Source organism: Phaethon aethereus (assembly GCF_964289735.1).
Source record: "Phaethon aethereus genome assembly, contig: HAP1_SCAFFOLD_710, whole genome shotgun sequence".
Lineage (NCBI taxonomy): Eukaryota > Metazoa > Chordata > Aves > Phaethontiformes > Phaethontidae > Phaethon > Phaethon aethereus.
This window is the reverse complement of record NW_028113852.1, coordinates 23-15,920: the sequence shown is the minus strand read 5'-3', so window position 1 is coordinate 15,920 and position 15,898 is coordinate 23. Positions and strand designations below refer to the sequence as shown.

General features: G+C 73.1%; 1 protein-coding gene across 1 annotated transcript; it reads right to left on the bottom strand.

Moving 5' to 3' along the window:
- Positions 1-793: 793 nt before the first annotated feature.
- LOC309416263 (latent-transforming growth factor beta-binding protein 3-like) lies at positions 794-15,161 on the bottom strand (the record flags this gene model as incomplete). Its single annotated transcript, XM_082015834.1, has 19 exons — positions 794-976; positions 1,039-1,221; positions 1,462-1,653; positions 1,807-1,989; positions 2,225-2,416; positions 2,488-2,679; positions 3,316-3,444; positions 4,030-4,113; positions 5,232-5,504; positions 5,935-6,063; positions 6,193-6,312; positions 8,072-8,194; positions 8,581-8,700; positions 9,756-9,884; positions 11,479-11,610; positions 12,827-12,952; positions 13,679-13,774; positions 14,282-14,301; positions 14,808-15,161. Coding segments are annotated over 19 exons (2,960 nt in total), but the record flags the coding sequence as incomplete, so codon positions are not given.
- Positions 15,162-15,898: the final 737 nt, after the last annotated feature.

Sequence of the window (15,898 nt, the reverse complement as noted above, 5' to 3'; positions counted from 1 at the left end):
CCCCCAGTGCCCCCAGTGCCCCCAGTACCCAGGCACTGGCGCAGCGCGCTGTCGTAGTCGAAGCCCTGCTCGCACCCCAGTGCCCCCAGTGCCCCCAGTGCCCCCAGTGCCCCCAGTACCCAGGCACTGGCGCAGCGCGCTGTCGTAGTCGAAGCCCTGCTCGCACCCCAGTGCCCCCAGTGCCCCCAGTGCCCCCAGTACCCAGGCACTGGCGCAGCGCGCTGTCGTAGTCGAAGCCCTGCTCGCACCCCAGTGCCCCCAGTGCCCCCAGTGCCCCCAGTACCCAGGCACTGGCGCAGCGCGCTGTCGTAGTCGAAGCCCTGCTCGCACCCCAGTGCCCCCAGTGCCCCCAGTGCCCCCAGTGCCCCCAGTACCCAGGCACTGGCGCAGCGCGCTGTCGTAGTCGAAGCCCTGCTCGCACCCCAGTGCCCCCAGTGCCCCCAGTGCCCCCAGTGCCCCCAGTACCCAGGCACTGGCGCAGCGCGCTGTCGTAGTCGAAGCCCTGCTCGCACCCCAGTGCCCCCAGTGCCCCCAGTGCCCCCAGTACCCAGGCACTGGCGCAGCGCGCTGTCGTAGTCGAAGCCCTGCTCGCACCCCAGTGCCCCCAGTGCCCCCAGTGCCCCCAGTACCCAGGCACTGGCGCAGCGCGCTGTCGTAGTCGAAGCCCTGCTCGCACCCCAGTGCCCCCAGTGCCCCCAGTGCCCCCAGTACCCAGGCACTGGCGCAGCGCGCTGTCGTAGTCGAAGCCCTGCTCGCACCCCAGTGCCCCCAGTGCCCCCAGTGCCCCCAGTACCCAGGCACTGGCGCAGCGCGCTGTCGTAGTCGAAGCCCTGCTCGCACCCCAGTGCCCCCAGTGCCCCAGTGCCCCCAGTACCCAGGCACTGGCGCAGCGCGCTGTCGTAGTCGAAGCCCTGCTCGCACCCCAGTGCCCCCAGTGCCCCCAGTGCCCCCAGTACCCAGGCACTGGCGCAGCGCGCTGTCGTAGTCGAAGCCCTGCTCGCACCCCAGTGCCCCCAGTGCCCCCAGTGCCCCCAGTACCCAGGCACTGGCGCAGCGCGCTGTCGTAGTCGAAGCCCTGCTCGCACCCCAGTGCCCCCAGTGCCCCCAGTGCCCCAGTACCCAGGCACTGGCGCAGCGCGCTGTCGTAGTCGAAGCCCTGCTCGCACCCCAGTGCCCCCAGTGCCCCCAGTGCCCCCAGTACCCAGGCACTGGCGCAGCGCGCTGTCGTAGTCGAAGCCCTGCTCGCACCCCAGTGCCCCCAGTGCCCCCAGTGCCCCAGTACCCAGGCACTGGCGCAGCGCGCTGTCGTAGTCGAAGCCCTGCTCGCACCCCAGTGCCCCCAGTGCCCCCAGTGCCCCAGTGCCCCCAGTACCCAGGCACTGGCGCAGCGCGCTGTCGTAGTCGAAGCCCTGCTCGCACCCAGTGCCCCAGTGCCCCCAGTGCCCCCAGTGCCCCCAGTACCCAGGCACTGGCGCAGCGCGCTGTCGTAGTCGAAGCCCTGCTCGCACCCCAGTGCCCCCAGTGCCCCCAGTGCCCCAGTACCCAGGCACTGGCGCAGCGCGCTGTCGTAGTCGAAGCCCTGCTCGCACCCCAGTGCCCCCAGTGCCCCCAGTGCCCCCAGTGCCCCCAGTACCCAGGCACTGGCGCAGCGCGCTGTCGTAGTCGAAGCCCTGCTCGCACCCCAGTGCCCCCAGTGCCCCCAGTGCCCCCAGTGCCCCCAGTACCCAGGCACTGGCGCAGCGCGCTGTCGTAGTCGAAGCCCTGCTCGCACCCCAGTGCCCCCAGTGCCCCCAGTGCCCCCAGTACCCAGGCACTGGCGCAGCGCGCTGTCGTAGTCGAAGCCCTGCTCGCACCCCAGTGCCCCCAGTGCCCCAGTGCCCCCAATGCCCAGGCACTGGCGCAGCGCGCTGTCGTAGTCGAAGCCCTGCTCGCACCCCAGTGCCCCCAGTGCCCCCAGTGCCCCCAGTACCCAGGCACTGGCGCAGCGCGCTGTCGTAGTCGAAGCCCTGCTCGCACCCCAGTGCCCCCAGTGCCCCCAGTGCCCCCAGTACCCAGGCACTGGCGCAGCGCGCTGTCGTAGTCGAAGCCCTGCTCGCACCCCAGTGCCCCCAGTGCCCCCAGTGCCCCCAGTACCCAGGCACTGGCGCAGCGCGCTGTCGTAGTCGAAGCCCTGCTCGCACCCCAGTGCCCCCAGTGCCCCCAGTGCCCCCAGTGCCCCCAGTACCCAGGCACTGGCGCAGCGCGCTGTCGTAGTCGAAGCCCTGCTCGCACCCCAGTGCCCCCAGTGCCCCCAGTGCCCCCAGTGCCCCAGTACCCAGGCACTGGCGCAGCGCGCTGTCGTAGTCGAAGCCCTGCTCGCACCCCAGTGCCCCCAGTGCCCCCAGTGCCCCCAGTACCCAGGCACTGGCGCAGCGCGCTGTCGTAGTCGAAGCCCTGCTCGCACCCCAGTGCCCCCAGTGCCCCCAGTGCCCCCAGTGCCCCCAGTACCCAGGCACTGGCGCAGCGCGCTGTCGTAGTCGAAGCCCTGCTCGCACCCCAGTGCCCCCAGTGCCCCAGTGCCCCCAGTGCCCCCAGTACCCAGGCACTGGCGCAGCGCGCTGTCGTAGTCGAAGCCCTGCTCGCACCCCAGTGCCCCCAGTGCCCCCAGTGCCCCCAGTACCCAGGCACTGGCGCAGCGCGCTGTCGTAGTCGAAGCCCTGCTCGCACCCCAGTGCCCCCAGTGCCCCCAGTGCCCCAATGCCCCAGGCACTGGCGCAGCGCGCTGTCGTAGTCGAAGCCCTGCTCGCACCCCAGTGCCCCCAGTGCCCCCAGTGCCCCCAGTACCCAGGCACTGGCGCAGCGCGCTGTCGTAGTCGAAGCCCTGCTCGCACCCCAGTGCCCCCAGTGCCCCCAGTGCCCCCAGTACCCAGGCACTGGCGCAGCGCGCTGTCGTAGTCGAAGCCCTGCTCGCACCCCAGTGCCCCCAGTGCCCCCAGTGCCCCCAGTACCCAGGCACTGGCGCAGCGCGCTGTCGTAGTCGAAGCCCTGCTCGCACCCCAGTGCCCCCAGTGCCCCCAGTGCCCCCAGTACCCAGGCACTGGCGCAGCGCGCTGTCGTAGTCGAAGCCCTGCTCGCACCCCAGTGCCCCCAGTGCCCCCAGTGCCCCCAGTACCCAGGCACTGGCGCAGCGCGCTGTCGTAGTCGAAGCCCTGCTCGCACCCCAGTGCCCCCAGTGCCCCCAGTGCCCCCAGTACCCAGGCACTGGCGCAGCGCGCTGTCGTAGTCGAAGCCCTGCTCGCACCCCAGTGCCCCCAGTGCCCCCAGTGCCCCCAGTACCCAGGCACTGGCGCAGCGCGCTGTCGTAGTCGAAGCCCTGCTTGCAGTAGCACTCGTAGCCCGGCTGCGTGTTCACGCACTTCCCCTCCTTGCAGATCTCCGCCCCGAAGAGGCCGCACTCGTCGATGTCTGGGGGCGCGTCAGGGGGGGCCAGCCCAGGGGGGACCCCCCGAAGGGACGCCGGGACCCCCGGGGGGGACACGCGGATGCCCCCCCCCCCCCCCCGTGGGGACAGGGGAACCTCGAGGGAACCGGGGGATCCCCGGTGGACGTGGGGGCCCGCCCACGGGGGCAGAGGGACCCCCAGGCGACGTGGGGACCCCAAGGGAACCGGGGGTCCCCCCCTTGGGGTAAGAGGGACCCCCCGAGCCCCTGGGGACCTGGGACCCCCACCCAAAGGAACCAGGGTACTCCCCAGGGTCATGGGGACCCCCCCATGGGGACAGAGGGACCCCCAGGGGACACAGGGACCCCCCCAATGGAACTAGGGGACCCCCAGGGGATGTGGGGACCCCCCCGGGGAACCCCAGGGACCCCCAGGGACACAGAGACCCCCCGCGGGGAGAGAGGAACCCCAGGGGACCCCCGGGGGACCCCAAGAGGGTGGGGGTGCACGGGGGGATGCGGGGGGGGGCACGAGGGGGGCACCAGGGGCGCAGGGGGATGCGGGGGGCACAGGGGGCGCGGGGGGATGCGGGGGGGCGGGGGGCTCACCCCGGTGCGCGGGGACCCCGTAGTCGAGGCCGTTGTCGTCCTGGATGAAGCCCCTCCCGTCGGGGCAGAGCGCCAGGAACTCGGCTGGGGGGGGGTCGGGGGGTGTGTCAGGTGGGGGGGCCCGCACCCCTAAACTGCACACGGGGCCCCCCACCCCCAGCACGGAGCTGCGAGGGGGAGCCCCCTCCCCCGGCCCACACAGACCCCCCCCAGGGTGCCTGCCGCTGGAGCCCCCCTGACCCCCCAGTTAGAGGCAGGGGCTGGGCTACACCTCCCTGGGGCCCCCCGACCCCCCCAGACCCCCCAGGAGCCCCCCCGAAAGGGACAGGGCAGGGGTACACCCCCCCAGCCCCCTGCCGTACCCGAGGAGGGCAGGGGGCAGGGGTCCCCCCCGAGCCCCCCGCCGTACCCGAGGAGGGCAGGGGGCAGGGGTCCCCCCCCCGAGCCCCCCGCCGTACCCGAGGAGGGCAGGGGGCAGGGGGCAGGGGGCAGGGGTCCCCCCCGAGCCCCCCGCCGTACCCGAGGAGGGCAGGGGGCAGGGGGCAGGGGTCCCCCCCGAGCCCCCCGCCGTACCCGAGGAGGGCAGGGGGCAGGGGTCCCCCCCGAGCCCCCCGCCGTACCCGAGGAGGGCAGGGGGCAGGGGTCCCCCCCCCCGAGCCCCCCGCCGTACCCGAGGAGGGCAGGAGGCAGGGGGCAGGGGGCAGGGGTCCCCCCCGAGCCCCCCGCCGTACCCGAGGAGGGCAGGGGGCAGGGGGCAGGGGGCAGGGGTCCCCCCCGAGCCCCCCGCCGTACCCGAGGAGGGCAGGGGGCAGGGGGCAGGGGTCCCCCCCGAGCCCCCCGCCGTACCCGAGGAGGGCAGGGGGCAGGGGTCCCCCCCGAGCCCCCCGCCGTACCCGAGGAGGGCAGGGGGCAGGGGTCCCCCCCCCGAGCCCCCCGCCGTACCCGAGGAGGGCAGGAGGCAGGGGGCAGGGGGCAGGGGTCCCCCCCGAGCCCCCCGCCGTACCCGAGGAGGGCAGGGGGCAGGGGTCCCCCCCCCGAGCCCCCCGCCGTACCCGAGGAGGGCAGGGGGCAGGGGGCAGGGGTCCCCCCCGAGCCCCCCGCCGTACCCGAGGAGGGCAGGGGGCAGGGGTCCCCCCCGAGCCCCCCGCCGTACCCGAGGAGGGCAGGGGGCAGGGGTCCCCCCCCCGAGCCCCCCGCCGTACCCGAGGAGGGCAGGGGGCAGGGGTACACCTCGCAGTGGTCCCCCCAGCCCGCGCCCAGCGAGCAGCAGCACTCGCCGCGCGTCACGTTGGTGCCCAGCACCGAGTCGCAGAAGACGGAGTCGTCGAAGTTGAGGTAACACTCCTTCCGCGGGGCGGGGGGCTCCCGCGCTGAGACCCCCCCGTCAGCCCCGCCGCCGGACGGCCCCGGGGCCCCCCCGGAGCCCCTGCGACCCCCCGGGGTCCCAAAAATCCCCCGGGACCCCACCGGAGCCCCTATAACCCCCCGGGGACCCCCTGACCCCCCCCGAGCCCCTGCGACCCCCCGGGGTCCCAAAAATCCCCCTGACCCCCCCGAGCACCTGCAACACCCTGGGGCCCCCCCAGACACCCCCCAGAGCCCCTTGAGGCCCCCCCCAGACCCCCTCCCCAAGCCCCTACAACCCCCTTGGGGACCCCCAGACCCTCCCCAGACCCCCCTGGGGACCCCCAGGCCCCCCCCCGCACCCCTACAACCCCCTTGGGGACCCCCAGACCCTCCCCAGACCCCCCCCAGATCCCCTACAACCCCCTTGGGGACCCCCAGACCCTCCCCAGACCCCCCCAGATCCCCTACAACCCCTTGGGGACCCCCAGCCCCCCCCCCAGAGCCCCTTGGGGACCCCCGCAGACCCCCCCGGGGACCCCCCGCCCCCCCCGCGCCCACCCTGGCAGCCGCGGCGGTCGGGCGAGGGGCCGAAGCCGGGGGGGCAGAGGCAGGCGAAGGAGCCCTCCAGGTTGGCGCAGGCGCCGTGGGGGGCGCAGAGCCCCGCGTCCAGCGCGCACTCGTCGATGTCTGCGGGAGCCGCCGGCCTCGCACGGGGGGGGGGGCACTCCCGCGCGGGGACCCCCCCCGCGCCCCCCGGGCCGGCGGAGGGGCGCGGCGGGGGGGGGGGGGCGCGGGGCGGGGGTCCGCGGCGCTCACCTTGGCACTGGCGGCCGTGCAGCAGCGCGTAGCCGGGCCGGCACAGGCAGCGGTACGAGCCCGGCGCGTTCACGCACTCGCCCCCCACGCACGCCGCCGCGAACTCACACTCGTCGATGTCTGGGGGGGGGACGACACCCATATACCGCCCCCCCCAGACCCATACGCCGCCCGGGTATGCGCCTCCGGGCCCCATATACCCCCCCGACCTCGCATACAGCCCCCAGACTACCCCCCAGACCCCATATATACCCCCCAGACCCTATATATACCCCTCAGACCCCCATACGTGCCCCCAAACCCTATGTATACACCCCCAGACTCCCATATGTACTCTCCAGACCCTACATATACCCCCCTCAGACCCCCATATGTGCCCCCAAACCCTATATATACACCCCCAGACTCCCATATGTACCCCCCAGACCCTACATATACCCCCCTCAGACCCCCATACGTGCCCCCAAACCCTATATATACACCCCCAGACTCCCATATGTACCCCCCAGACCCCATATATACTCCCCAGACCCTATATATACACCCCCAGACTCCCATATGTATCCCCCAGACCCTACATATACCCCGCTCAGACCCCCATATGTGCCCCCAAACCCTATATATACACCCCCAGACTCCCATATGTACCCCCCAGACCCTACATATACCCCCCTCAGACCCCCATACGTGCCCCCAAACCCTATATATACACCCCCAGACTCCCATATGTACCCCCCAGACCCCATATATACTCCCCAGACCCTATATATACACCCTCAGACTCCCATATGTACTCTCCAGACCCTACATATACCCCCCTCAGACCCCCATATGTGCCCCCAAACCCTATATATACACCCCCAGACTCCCATATGTATCCCCCAGACCCCATATATACTCCCCAGACCCTATATATACACCCCCAGGCTCCCATATGTACCCCCCAGACCCCATATATACTCCCCAGACCCTATATATACACCCCCAGACTCCCATATGTACCCCCCAGACCCTACATATACCCCCCTCAGACCCCCATACGTGCCCCCAAACCCTATATATACACCCCCAGACTCCCATATGTACTCCCCAGACCCTATATATAGTCCCCGGACCCTATATATACCCCCCTCAGATCCCCATACATACCGCCATGCGCTATGTATACACCCCCAAACACCCATGTATACCACCCAGACTCTATATACCACATTCTCAGACCCTCACATGTACCTTCCAGACCCTATATATAACTCTCTTGGACCCCCATACATACTCTCAAACCCTATATATACACCACCAGATACCCATACATACTCCTCAGACCCTATACATACTCCCCTCACACCCCCATACGTACTCTCCAGACCCTATATATAACCCTCTCGGATACCCATGCATACACTCAAATCCTATACATATGTCTCCAGGCCCCCATATACCCCCAAACCCTATATATACACCCCCAGCGGCCCATATATACCCCCCAGACCCTATATATGCCACTCCAGACCTCCATTTATCCACCCCAGGCCCCATACCTGCACCCCCAGACCCCTATAGAGCCCCCAGCCCCCAGTCATCCACCCCCAGCCCCATATATGCAGCCCCAGACCCCTTATATCCACCCCCAACCCCATATACCCCCCCAGCCCCGCCCCAGCCCCCAGCCCCCCATCTATACCCTCCCAGCCCCGCTATACAGCCCCCAGCCCCCGCCCCATCAGCCGCCCCCAGCCCCACAGATCCAGCCCCAGAACCCCCCTACCCCCGCGGCCCCGGAGCCCACACAAAGCCCCAGCCCCCCGCCCGCCCCCCGCCGCCCCATAGGCCCCATAGGCCCCGTCCCCTCCGGCGGCGGCGCGCGGGGCGGGGGCACCTTCGCAGCGGGGGGGGTCCCGGGCGGGCTGCAGCCCGGGGGGGCACTGGCACTTGAAGGAGCCGGGGGTGTTGACGCAGACCCCGCCGGGGCAGAGCCCCCCGGCCTCGCACTCGTTCACGTCTGGGGGACCCCGTCAGCGCCCGCCCCGCCGGGGGGCCGGGGGGCACGGAGCCCCCCCCCCGGGACGGGGCGCGGGTCCTGGGGTCCCCCGGGGCGGGGGGTCCTGGGGATGGGTGGCCTCAAGGGGGTCCCAGGGACGGGGGGTCCCGGGGCGGGGGGTCCCCAGGGGGTCCCAGGGACGAGGATCCCAAGGCAGGGTTTTCCCCAGGGGTTCCCCAGGGGGGTCCCGGGGGGTCCCAGGGCAGGGGGTCCCCAGGGGGTCCCAGGGTGGGGGTTCCCAGGGGGGGTCGCAGGGGGGCCCCAGGGGTGTCCCGGGGGGTCCCAGGGCAGGGGGTCCCCAGGGGTTCCCCAGGGGGGCCCAGGGCGGGGGTCCCGGGGGTCCGCACCGATGCAGGCGCCGCTGTGGCCGCGGAAGCCGGGGGGGCAGGGGCTGCAGACGAAGCCCCCGGGCTGGTTCTCGCACTTGCCCTCGGGGCAGGTCCCCGCGTCCAGGCACTCGTCGATGTCTGGGGACACGGGGGGACACGGGGCGATGGGGGGGACGTGGGGGACATGGGGGGATATGGGGGGACCCGGGGGGACACGGGGGGGATGGGGGGATGTGGGGGACACGGGGGGATATGGGGGGACACGGGGGGACACGGGGTGATGGGGGGGACGTGGGGGACATGGGGGGATATGGGGGGACCCGGGGGGACACGGGGGGATGGGGGGACGTGGGGGACACGGGGGGGATATGGGGGGACATGGGGGGACACGAGGGGACACGGGGGGACACGGGGGACAGAGGTGACACACAGGAGGATATGAGGGGACATGGGGGGACACGAGGGGATGGGGGGGACGTGGGGGACACAGAGGGACACGGGGGGACACAGGGGGATGGGGGGGACGTGGGGGACACGGGAGGATATGGGGGGACACAGAGGGACACGGGGGGGCACAGAGGGACACGGGGGGACATGGGGGGACATGGGGGGACACAGGGGGACACAGGTGACACACGGGGGGACACGGGAGACACGGGGGGACACGGGGGGACATGGGGGACACAGGGGACACGGGGGCACATGGGGGGATATGGGGGACACGGGGGACACGGGGGGGACACGGGGGGATATGGGGGGGACACGGGGGGATATGGGGGACACAGGGGACACGGGGGCACACGGGGGGATATGGGGGACACAGGGGACATGGGGGGACACGGGGGGGACACGGGGGGATATGGGGGACACGGGGGGACACAGGGGGACACGGGGGGATATGGGGGACACGGGGGACACGGGGGGACACGGGGGGACACGGGGGGATATGGGGGACACAGGGGACACGGGGGGACACGGGGGGGACACGGGGGGATATGGGGGACACGGGGGACACGGGGGGACACGGGGGGATATGGGGGACACGGGGGGACATGGGGGGACACGGGGGGGACACGGGGGGATATGGGGGACACAGGGGACACAGGGGGCACACGGGGGGACGCGGGGGACCCCCAGCCCCCCGCCACGGGGGGCTCACCACGGCGGGTGCCCGCGCCCCCGCGCCCCGTCACCTTCGCAGAGGGGCTGCCGCGAGCCCTTGCGCCGGTAGCCCGCGCGGCACTCGCAGGCGTAGTGGCCCGGCAGGTTGGCGCAGGTGCCGCCGTCGCCGCAGATGTCGGCCTTGGCGCACTCGTCGATGTCTGCGTGACCCCGCGGCCCCGTGACCCCGCGGCCCCGTGACCCCGCGGCCCTGTGCCCATGACCTTGTGTCCCTGCGCCCCATGGCCCTGTGACCCCGTGACCCCATGCCCGTGACCTCATGTTCCCATGCCCATGACCCCACGCCCCCATGACCCTGACCTGTGACCTCATGTCCCCACACCCATGACCCCACGTCCCCGTGACCCCATGACCCCATACCTGTGACCTCATGTCTCCATACCCGTGACCCCACACCCATGACCCCCCACTCCTGCGGCCCCATACCCGTGACCCTGCGCCCCTGCGGCCCCATGACCCCACACCCGTGACCTCATGTCCCCGTACCCGTGAGCCTGCGCCCCCGCGGCCCCATGACCCCGTACCCGTGACCTCATATCCCCGTACCCGTGACCCCGCGGCCCCGTGACCCCGTACCCGTGACCCCACGTCCCCGTACCCGTGACCCTGCGCCCCCGTGGCCCCGTACCCGTGACCCCACGTCCCCGTACCCGTGACCCTGCGCCCCCGTGGCCCCGTACCCGTGACCCCACGTCCCCGTACCTGTGACCTCATGTCCTCGTACCCGTGACCTCACGTCCCCATGACCCCGTGACCCCGTACCCGTGACCCCATGTCCCCGTACTCGTGACCCCACGGCCCCGTGGCCCCGTACCCGTGACCCCACGTCCCCGTACCCGTGACCTCATGTCCTCGTACCCGTGACCTCACGTCCCCATGACCCCGTGACCCCGTACCCGTGACCCCATGTCCCCGTACTCGTGACCCCACGGCCCCGTGGCCCCGTACCCGTGACCCCATGACCCCGTACCCGTGACCCTGCACCCCCGTGACCCTGTACCCGTGACCTCATGTCCCCATACCCGTGACCCCACGTCCCCGTGACCCCATGACCCCACACCCATGACCTCATGTCCCCGTACCCGTGACCCCATGACCCCGTGACCCCACACCCATGACCTCATGTCCCCGTACCCGTGACCCCACGCCCCCGTGGCCCCGTACCCGTGACCCCATGTCCCCGTACCCGTGACCCCATGTCCCCGTACCCGTGACCCCACGCCCCCGTGACCCCGTACCCGTGACCCCATGTCCCCGTACCCGTGACCCCATGTCCCCGTGGCCCTGTACCCGTGACCCCATGTCCCCGTACCCGTGACCCCACGCCCCCGTGGCCCCGTACCCGTGACCCCATGACCCCGTGACCCCATACCTGTGACCTCATGTCCCCGTACCTGTGACCCCACGGCCCCGTGACCCTGTACCCGTGACCTCATGTCCCCGTACCCGTGACCCCATGGCCCCATGACCCCGTACCCGTGACCCCGCACCCCCGTGGCCCCGTGACCCCGTACCCGTGACCCCATGTCCCCATACCCGTGACCCCACGTCCCCGTACCCGTGACCCCACGGCCCCATGACCCCGTACCCGTGACCCCGTACCCGTGACCCCATGTCCCCGTACCCGTGACCCCACGCCCCCGTGGCCCCGTACCCGTGACCCCATGTCCCCGTACCCGTGACCCGCACTCATGACCCCGCGCCCCCGGCCCCGCGCCCCGGCCCGCGGCGCACCGGCGCAGGAGCGCACGCCCTTGCGCAGGCTGAGCTGGAAGCCGCGGTGGCAGTGGCAGTTGTAGGAGCCGCCCGTGTTCATGCAGACGCCGCGGCCGGCGCCGCACGGCTCCGCCTCGCACTCGTTCACGTCTGCGCGGGGCACGCGCGCGTCGGCGCCGGCCGGCACCGCGGCCCCCCGGCCCCCGTCCCGGCGCGGCAGCCGCCATCCCGGCGCGGTAGCCCCCAGCCCAGCCCGGTAGCCCCCAGCCCAGTGCAACAGCCCCGTATTGGCGCAGTAGCCCCAGTCCCAGCCCAGTAGCCCCGTCCCAGCGCGGTAGCCCCGTATCGGCACAGTAGCCCCTGTCGCAGCCCGGTGGCCCCATCCCGGTCCGGTAGCCCCCATCCCAGCCCAGTAGCCCCGTCCCAGCCCGACGGCCCCGTCCCAGCCCAGTAGCCCCCGGCCTGGCCCGGTAGCCCCTGTCCCAGGCCAGTAGCCCCAGCCCAGCCCAGTAGCCCCCGTCCCAGCCTGGCGGCCCCATCCCAGCCCGGCAGCCCTGTCCCAGCCCAGTGGCCCCTGTCCCAGCCCGGTAGCCCCGTCCCAGCCCAGTAGCCCCCATCCCAGCCCGGCGGCCCCGTCCCAGCCCGGTAGCCCCCGTCCCAGCCCGACGGCCCCGTCCCAGCCCGGTAGCCCCCGGCCTGGCCCAGTAGCCCCTGTCCCAGGCCAGTAGCCCCAGCCCAGCCCAGTAGCCCCCGTCCCAGCCTGGCGGCCCCATCCCAGCCCGGCAGCCCTGTCCCAGCCCAGTGGCCCCTGTCCCAGCCCGGTAGCCCCTGTCCCAGCCCAGTAGCCCCCATCCCAGTCCGGCGGCCCCATCCCAGCCCAGTAGCCCCAGCCCAGCCCAGCAGCCCCTGTCCCAGCCCGGTAGCCCCTGTCCCAGCCTGGTAGCCCCCATCCCAGTCCGGCGGCCCCGTCCCAGCCCGGTAGCCCCCGTCCCAGCCCGGCGGCCCCATCCCAGCCCGGCAGCCCTGTCCCAGCCCAGCGGCCCCCGTCCCAGCCCGGTAGCCCCTGTCCCAGCCCGGTGGCCCCCGTCCCAGCCCGGCAGCCCCTGTCCCAGCCCGGTAGCCCCCAGCCCAGCCCAGCAGCCCCCATCCCAGCCCGGCAGCCCTGTCCCAGCCCAGTGGCCCCTGTCCCAGCCCGGTAGCCCCTGTCCCAGCCCGGTAGCCCCCAGCCCAGCCCAGCAGCCCCTGTCCCAGCCCGGCAGCCCCCAGCCCAGCCCGGTAGCCCCCAGCCCAGCCCAGCAGCCCCCGTCCCAGCCCAGTAGCTCCGTCCCAGCCCGGTAGCCCCCAGCCCAGCCCAGTAGCCCCGTACCGGCGCAGTAGCGGCGCTGGGGGTGCCAGCGGTAGCCGGGGTAGCAGAGGCAGCTGTAGCCCCCCGGGCCCATCACGCACTCCCCGGGGCCGCAGATGTTGCGGTTCAGTTTGCACTCGTCCGTCTCTGGGGGGCACGGGGGGGTCAGGGGGGTTTTGGGGAGGTCCCGGGGGGGGGCTCGGGGGCGGTAGAGGGGGTCCCAGGTGTGGTCCAGGGTGATCAGAGGGGCTTAGGGGGGTCAAGGGGGGTCCCGGAGGGATTGGGGGGGTCCCAGGGGTGTCCCAGGGAAGGTTTGGGGGTCTCAGGGGGATTCTGGGGGTACCAGGGAAGGTTTGGGGGTCTCGGGGGAGGCCTCGGGGCTCCCAGGGGAGGTTTGGGGGTCTCAGGGGGTTCTGGGGGTCCCAGGTGAGGTTTGGGGGTCCTGAGGGGGGCCTTGGGGGTACCAGGGAAGGTTTGGGGGTCTCAGGGGGGTTCTGGGGGTCCCAGGGGGGCCTCAGGGTCCCAGGAGAGGTTTGGGGATCCCAGAGGAGGTCTCAGGGGTCCCAGGGAGGTTTGGGGGTCCCAGGGGGGTTCTGGGGGTCCCAGGTGAGGTTTGGGCATCCCAGGGTTGTCTTGGGGCTCCCAGGGGAGGTTTGGGATCTCGGGGGGTTCTGGGGGTCCCAGGAGAGGTTTGGGGGTCTCGGGGGGTCTCAGGGGTCCCAGGAGAGGTTTGGGGGCCCCAGGGGGGTTCTGGGGCTCCCAGGGGAGGTTTGGGGGTCCCAGGGGAGGTTTGGAGGTCCCAGGGGGGTTCTGGGGGTCCCAGGGGAGGTTTGGGGTCCCCGGGGGGGCCTGGGGGGGCCGGGGGTCCCTCACCGGTGACCTGGGTGGGGGCGATCTCGGCGGCCCGCGCGGTGTGCTGCTCGGCCGCCAGGCGCCAGACGACGGCCGTGGTGGGGCGCGCGGCCACCGCTGGGGGGCACGGGCCGGGGGGGCCGGGGGGGCCGTGTGTGTGCCCCACCCCGTCCCCCGCCGCGTCCCCCAACCGCCCCCCAACCGCCCCCGGCCCCCCAGTCCCACATGGGACATCCCTGCCCCCCAACTGACCCCCCACCACCCCGTCCCCCCAACCACCCCCTTCCCTGCCCCCCAACCGCCCCCGTCCCCCCAGTCCCATGTCCCTGCCCCCCAACCGCCCCCCCACCACCCCGTCCCCCCAACCACACCCGTCCCTGCCCCCCAAGTGCCCCCCCCAATCCCTGCCCCCAACCACCCCGGCCCCCTTACCGGGGAAGCGGGGGGGGTCGCTGCTGCCGGGGGGCTGCTCCAGGCCCTGCTCCTCCGAGGGGGTCCGGAGAGCCGGGAGCTGGGGGGACACTGCTGTCCCCTCTGCTGCCCCCGGCCCCCCCCCGCTTGTCCCGCCCCGCGTGATATCCGCAACGTTCCCCTCCCCCCGCCCCCCCATCCCCCCACACTCACCATGGCTGGGGGGGTCACGGCTGCGGGGGAAGGGGGAGGTGAGACCCCAAACGGGCCCCCCCACGGGGGGGGGGCACAGCGTGGGGTCATGGGGGACTGGGGGACCCCGGGGGGTACGGGGTCGTGGGGGGGTGATGAGGGACACGGGGGGGGGGTGGACGGGGGGGGCACAGGAATGGGGGGGGCACATGGGACCCCCAAGGAACATGGGGGGGGACAAAGCAGAGGTGGGGGGGCACAGGGGGGATACAGGGGACATGGGGGGGGCACGGGGACATGGGGGACACGGGGGGGCACGGAGGGGGATACAGGGGACATGGGGGGGCACGGGGGGGCACAGGGGGGATACAGGGAACATGGGGGGGCACGGAGGGGGATACAGGGGACATGGGGGGGCACAGGGCGGATACAGGGGATGTGGGGGGGACACAGGAGCACGGGGGGGGGCACAAGGGACCCCAGTGGACGGGGGGGGGGGCCGGGGGGGTCACGGAGACCTCGGGGGGGCGCGGGGGATCCCAGGGACCCGGGCGGGGCGGGGGGCGCGGGGAGCCGGGGGGAGGGGCGCGCGACCGACCTGGGGGCGGGGGCGCGTCGGGGGGCGCGGGGCTGGGGCGGGCGGGGGGGCCGGGGGGGCCGCTCGGGCGCGGCGTCGGGGTGCAGGTGCAGCGTGAAGTCGCTCTCGCCCTGGATGGTGAGGGTCTGGTGCGACGTCAGCACGTGGTAGCCCTTCCCCGCCGGGCAGATGGCCTTGAAGGCGGCTGCGGGCGGGGGTCGGCGGGGGTCGGCGGGCGCCCCCCCGGGCTGGGATCCCCCGTGTGTCCCCTCCCCCCGGGCTGGGATCCCCCGTGTGTCCCCTCCCCCCGGGCTGGGATCCCCTCTGTGTCCCCTCCCCCCGGGCTGGGATCCCCCCGTGTCCCTCCCCCCGGGCTGGGATCCCCTCTGTGTCCCCTCCCCCCGGGCTGGGATCCCCCCTGTGTCCCCTCCCCCCGGCTGGGATCCCCTCTGTGTCCCTCCCCCCGGGCTGGGATCCCCTCTGTGTCCCCTCCCCCCGGGCTGGGATCCCCCGTGTGTCCCCTCCCCCTGGGCTGGGATCCCCTCTGTGTCCCCTCCCCCCGGCTGGGATCCCCCCCTGCCCCGCCCCCCCCGAGCTGGGATCCCCCCTGTGTCCCCTCCCCCCGGGCTGGGATCCCCCCTGACCCCCTCCCCGAGCTGGGATCCCCCCTGTGTCCCCTCCCCCCGGGCTGGGATCCCCCTGTGTCCCCTCCCCCCGGGCTGGGATCCCCCCTGACCCCCCCGAGCTGGGATCCCCCTGTGTCCCCTCCCCCCGAGCTGGGATCCCCCCCTGCCCCCCCCCGAGCTGGGATCCCCCCTGTGTCCCCTCCCCCCGGGCTGGGATCCCCTCTGTGTCCCCTCCCCCCGGGCTGGGATCCCCCCTGTGTCCCCTCCCCCCGAGCTGGGATCCCCCCTGTGTCCCCTCCCCCCAGGCTGCGATCCCCTCTGTGTCCCCTCCCCCCGGGCTGGGATCCCCCCTGTGTCCCCTCCCCCCAGGCTGCGATCCCCCCTGTGTCCCCTCCCCCCGGGCTGGGATCCCCCTGTGTCCCCTCCCCCCGGGCT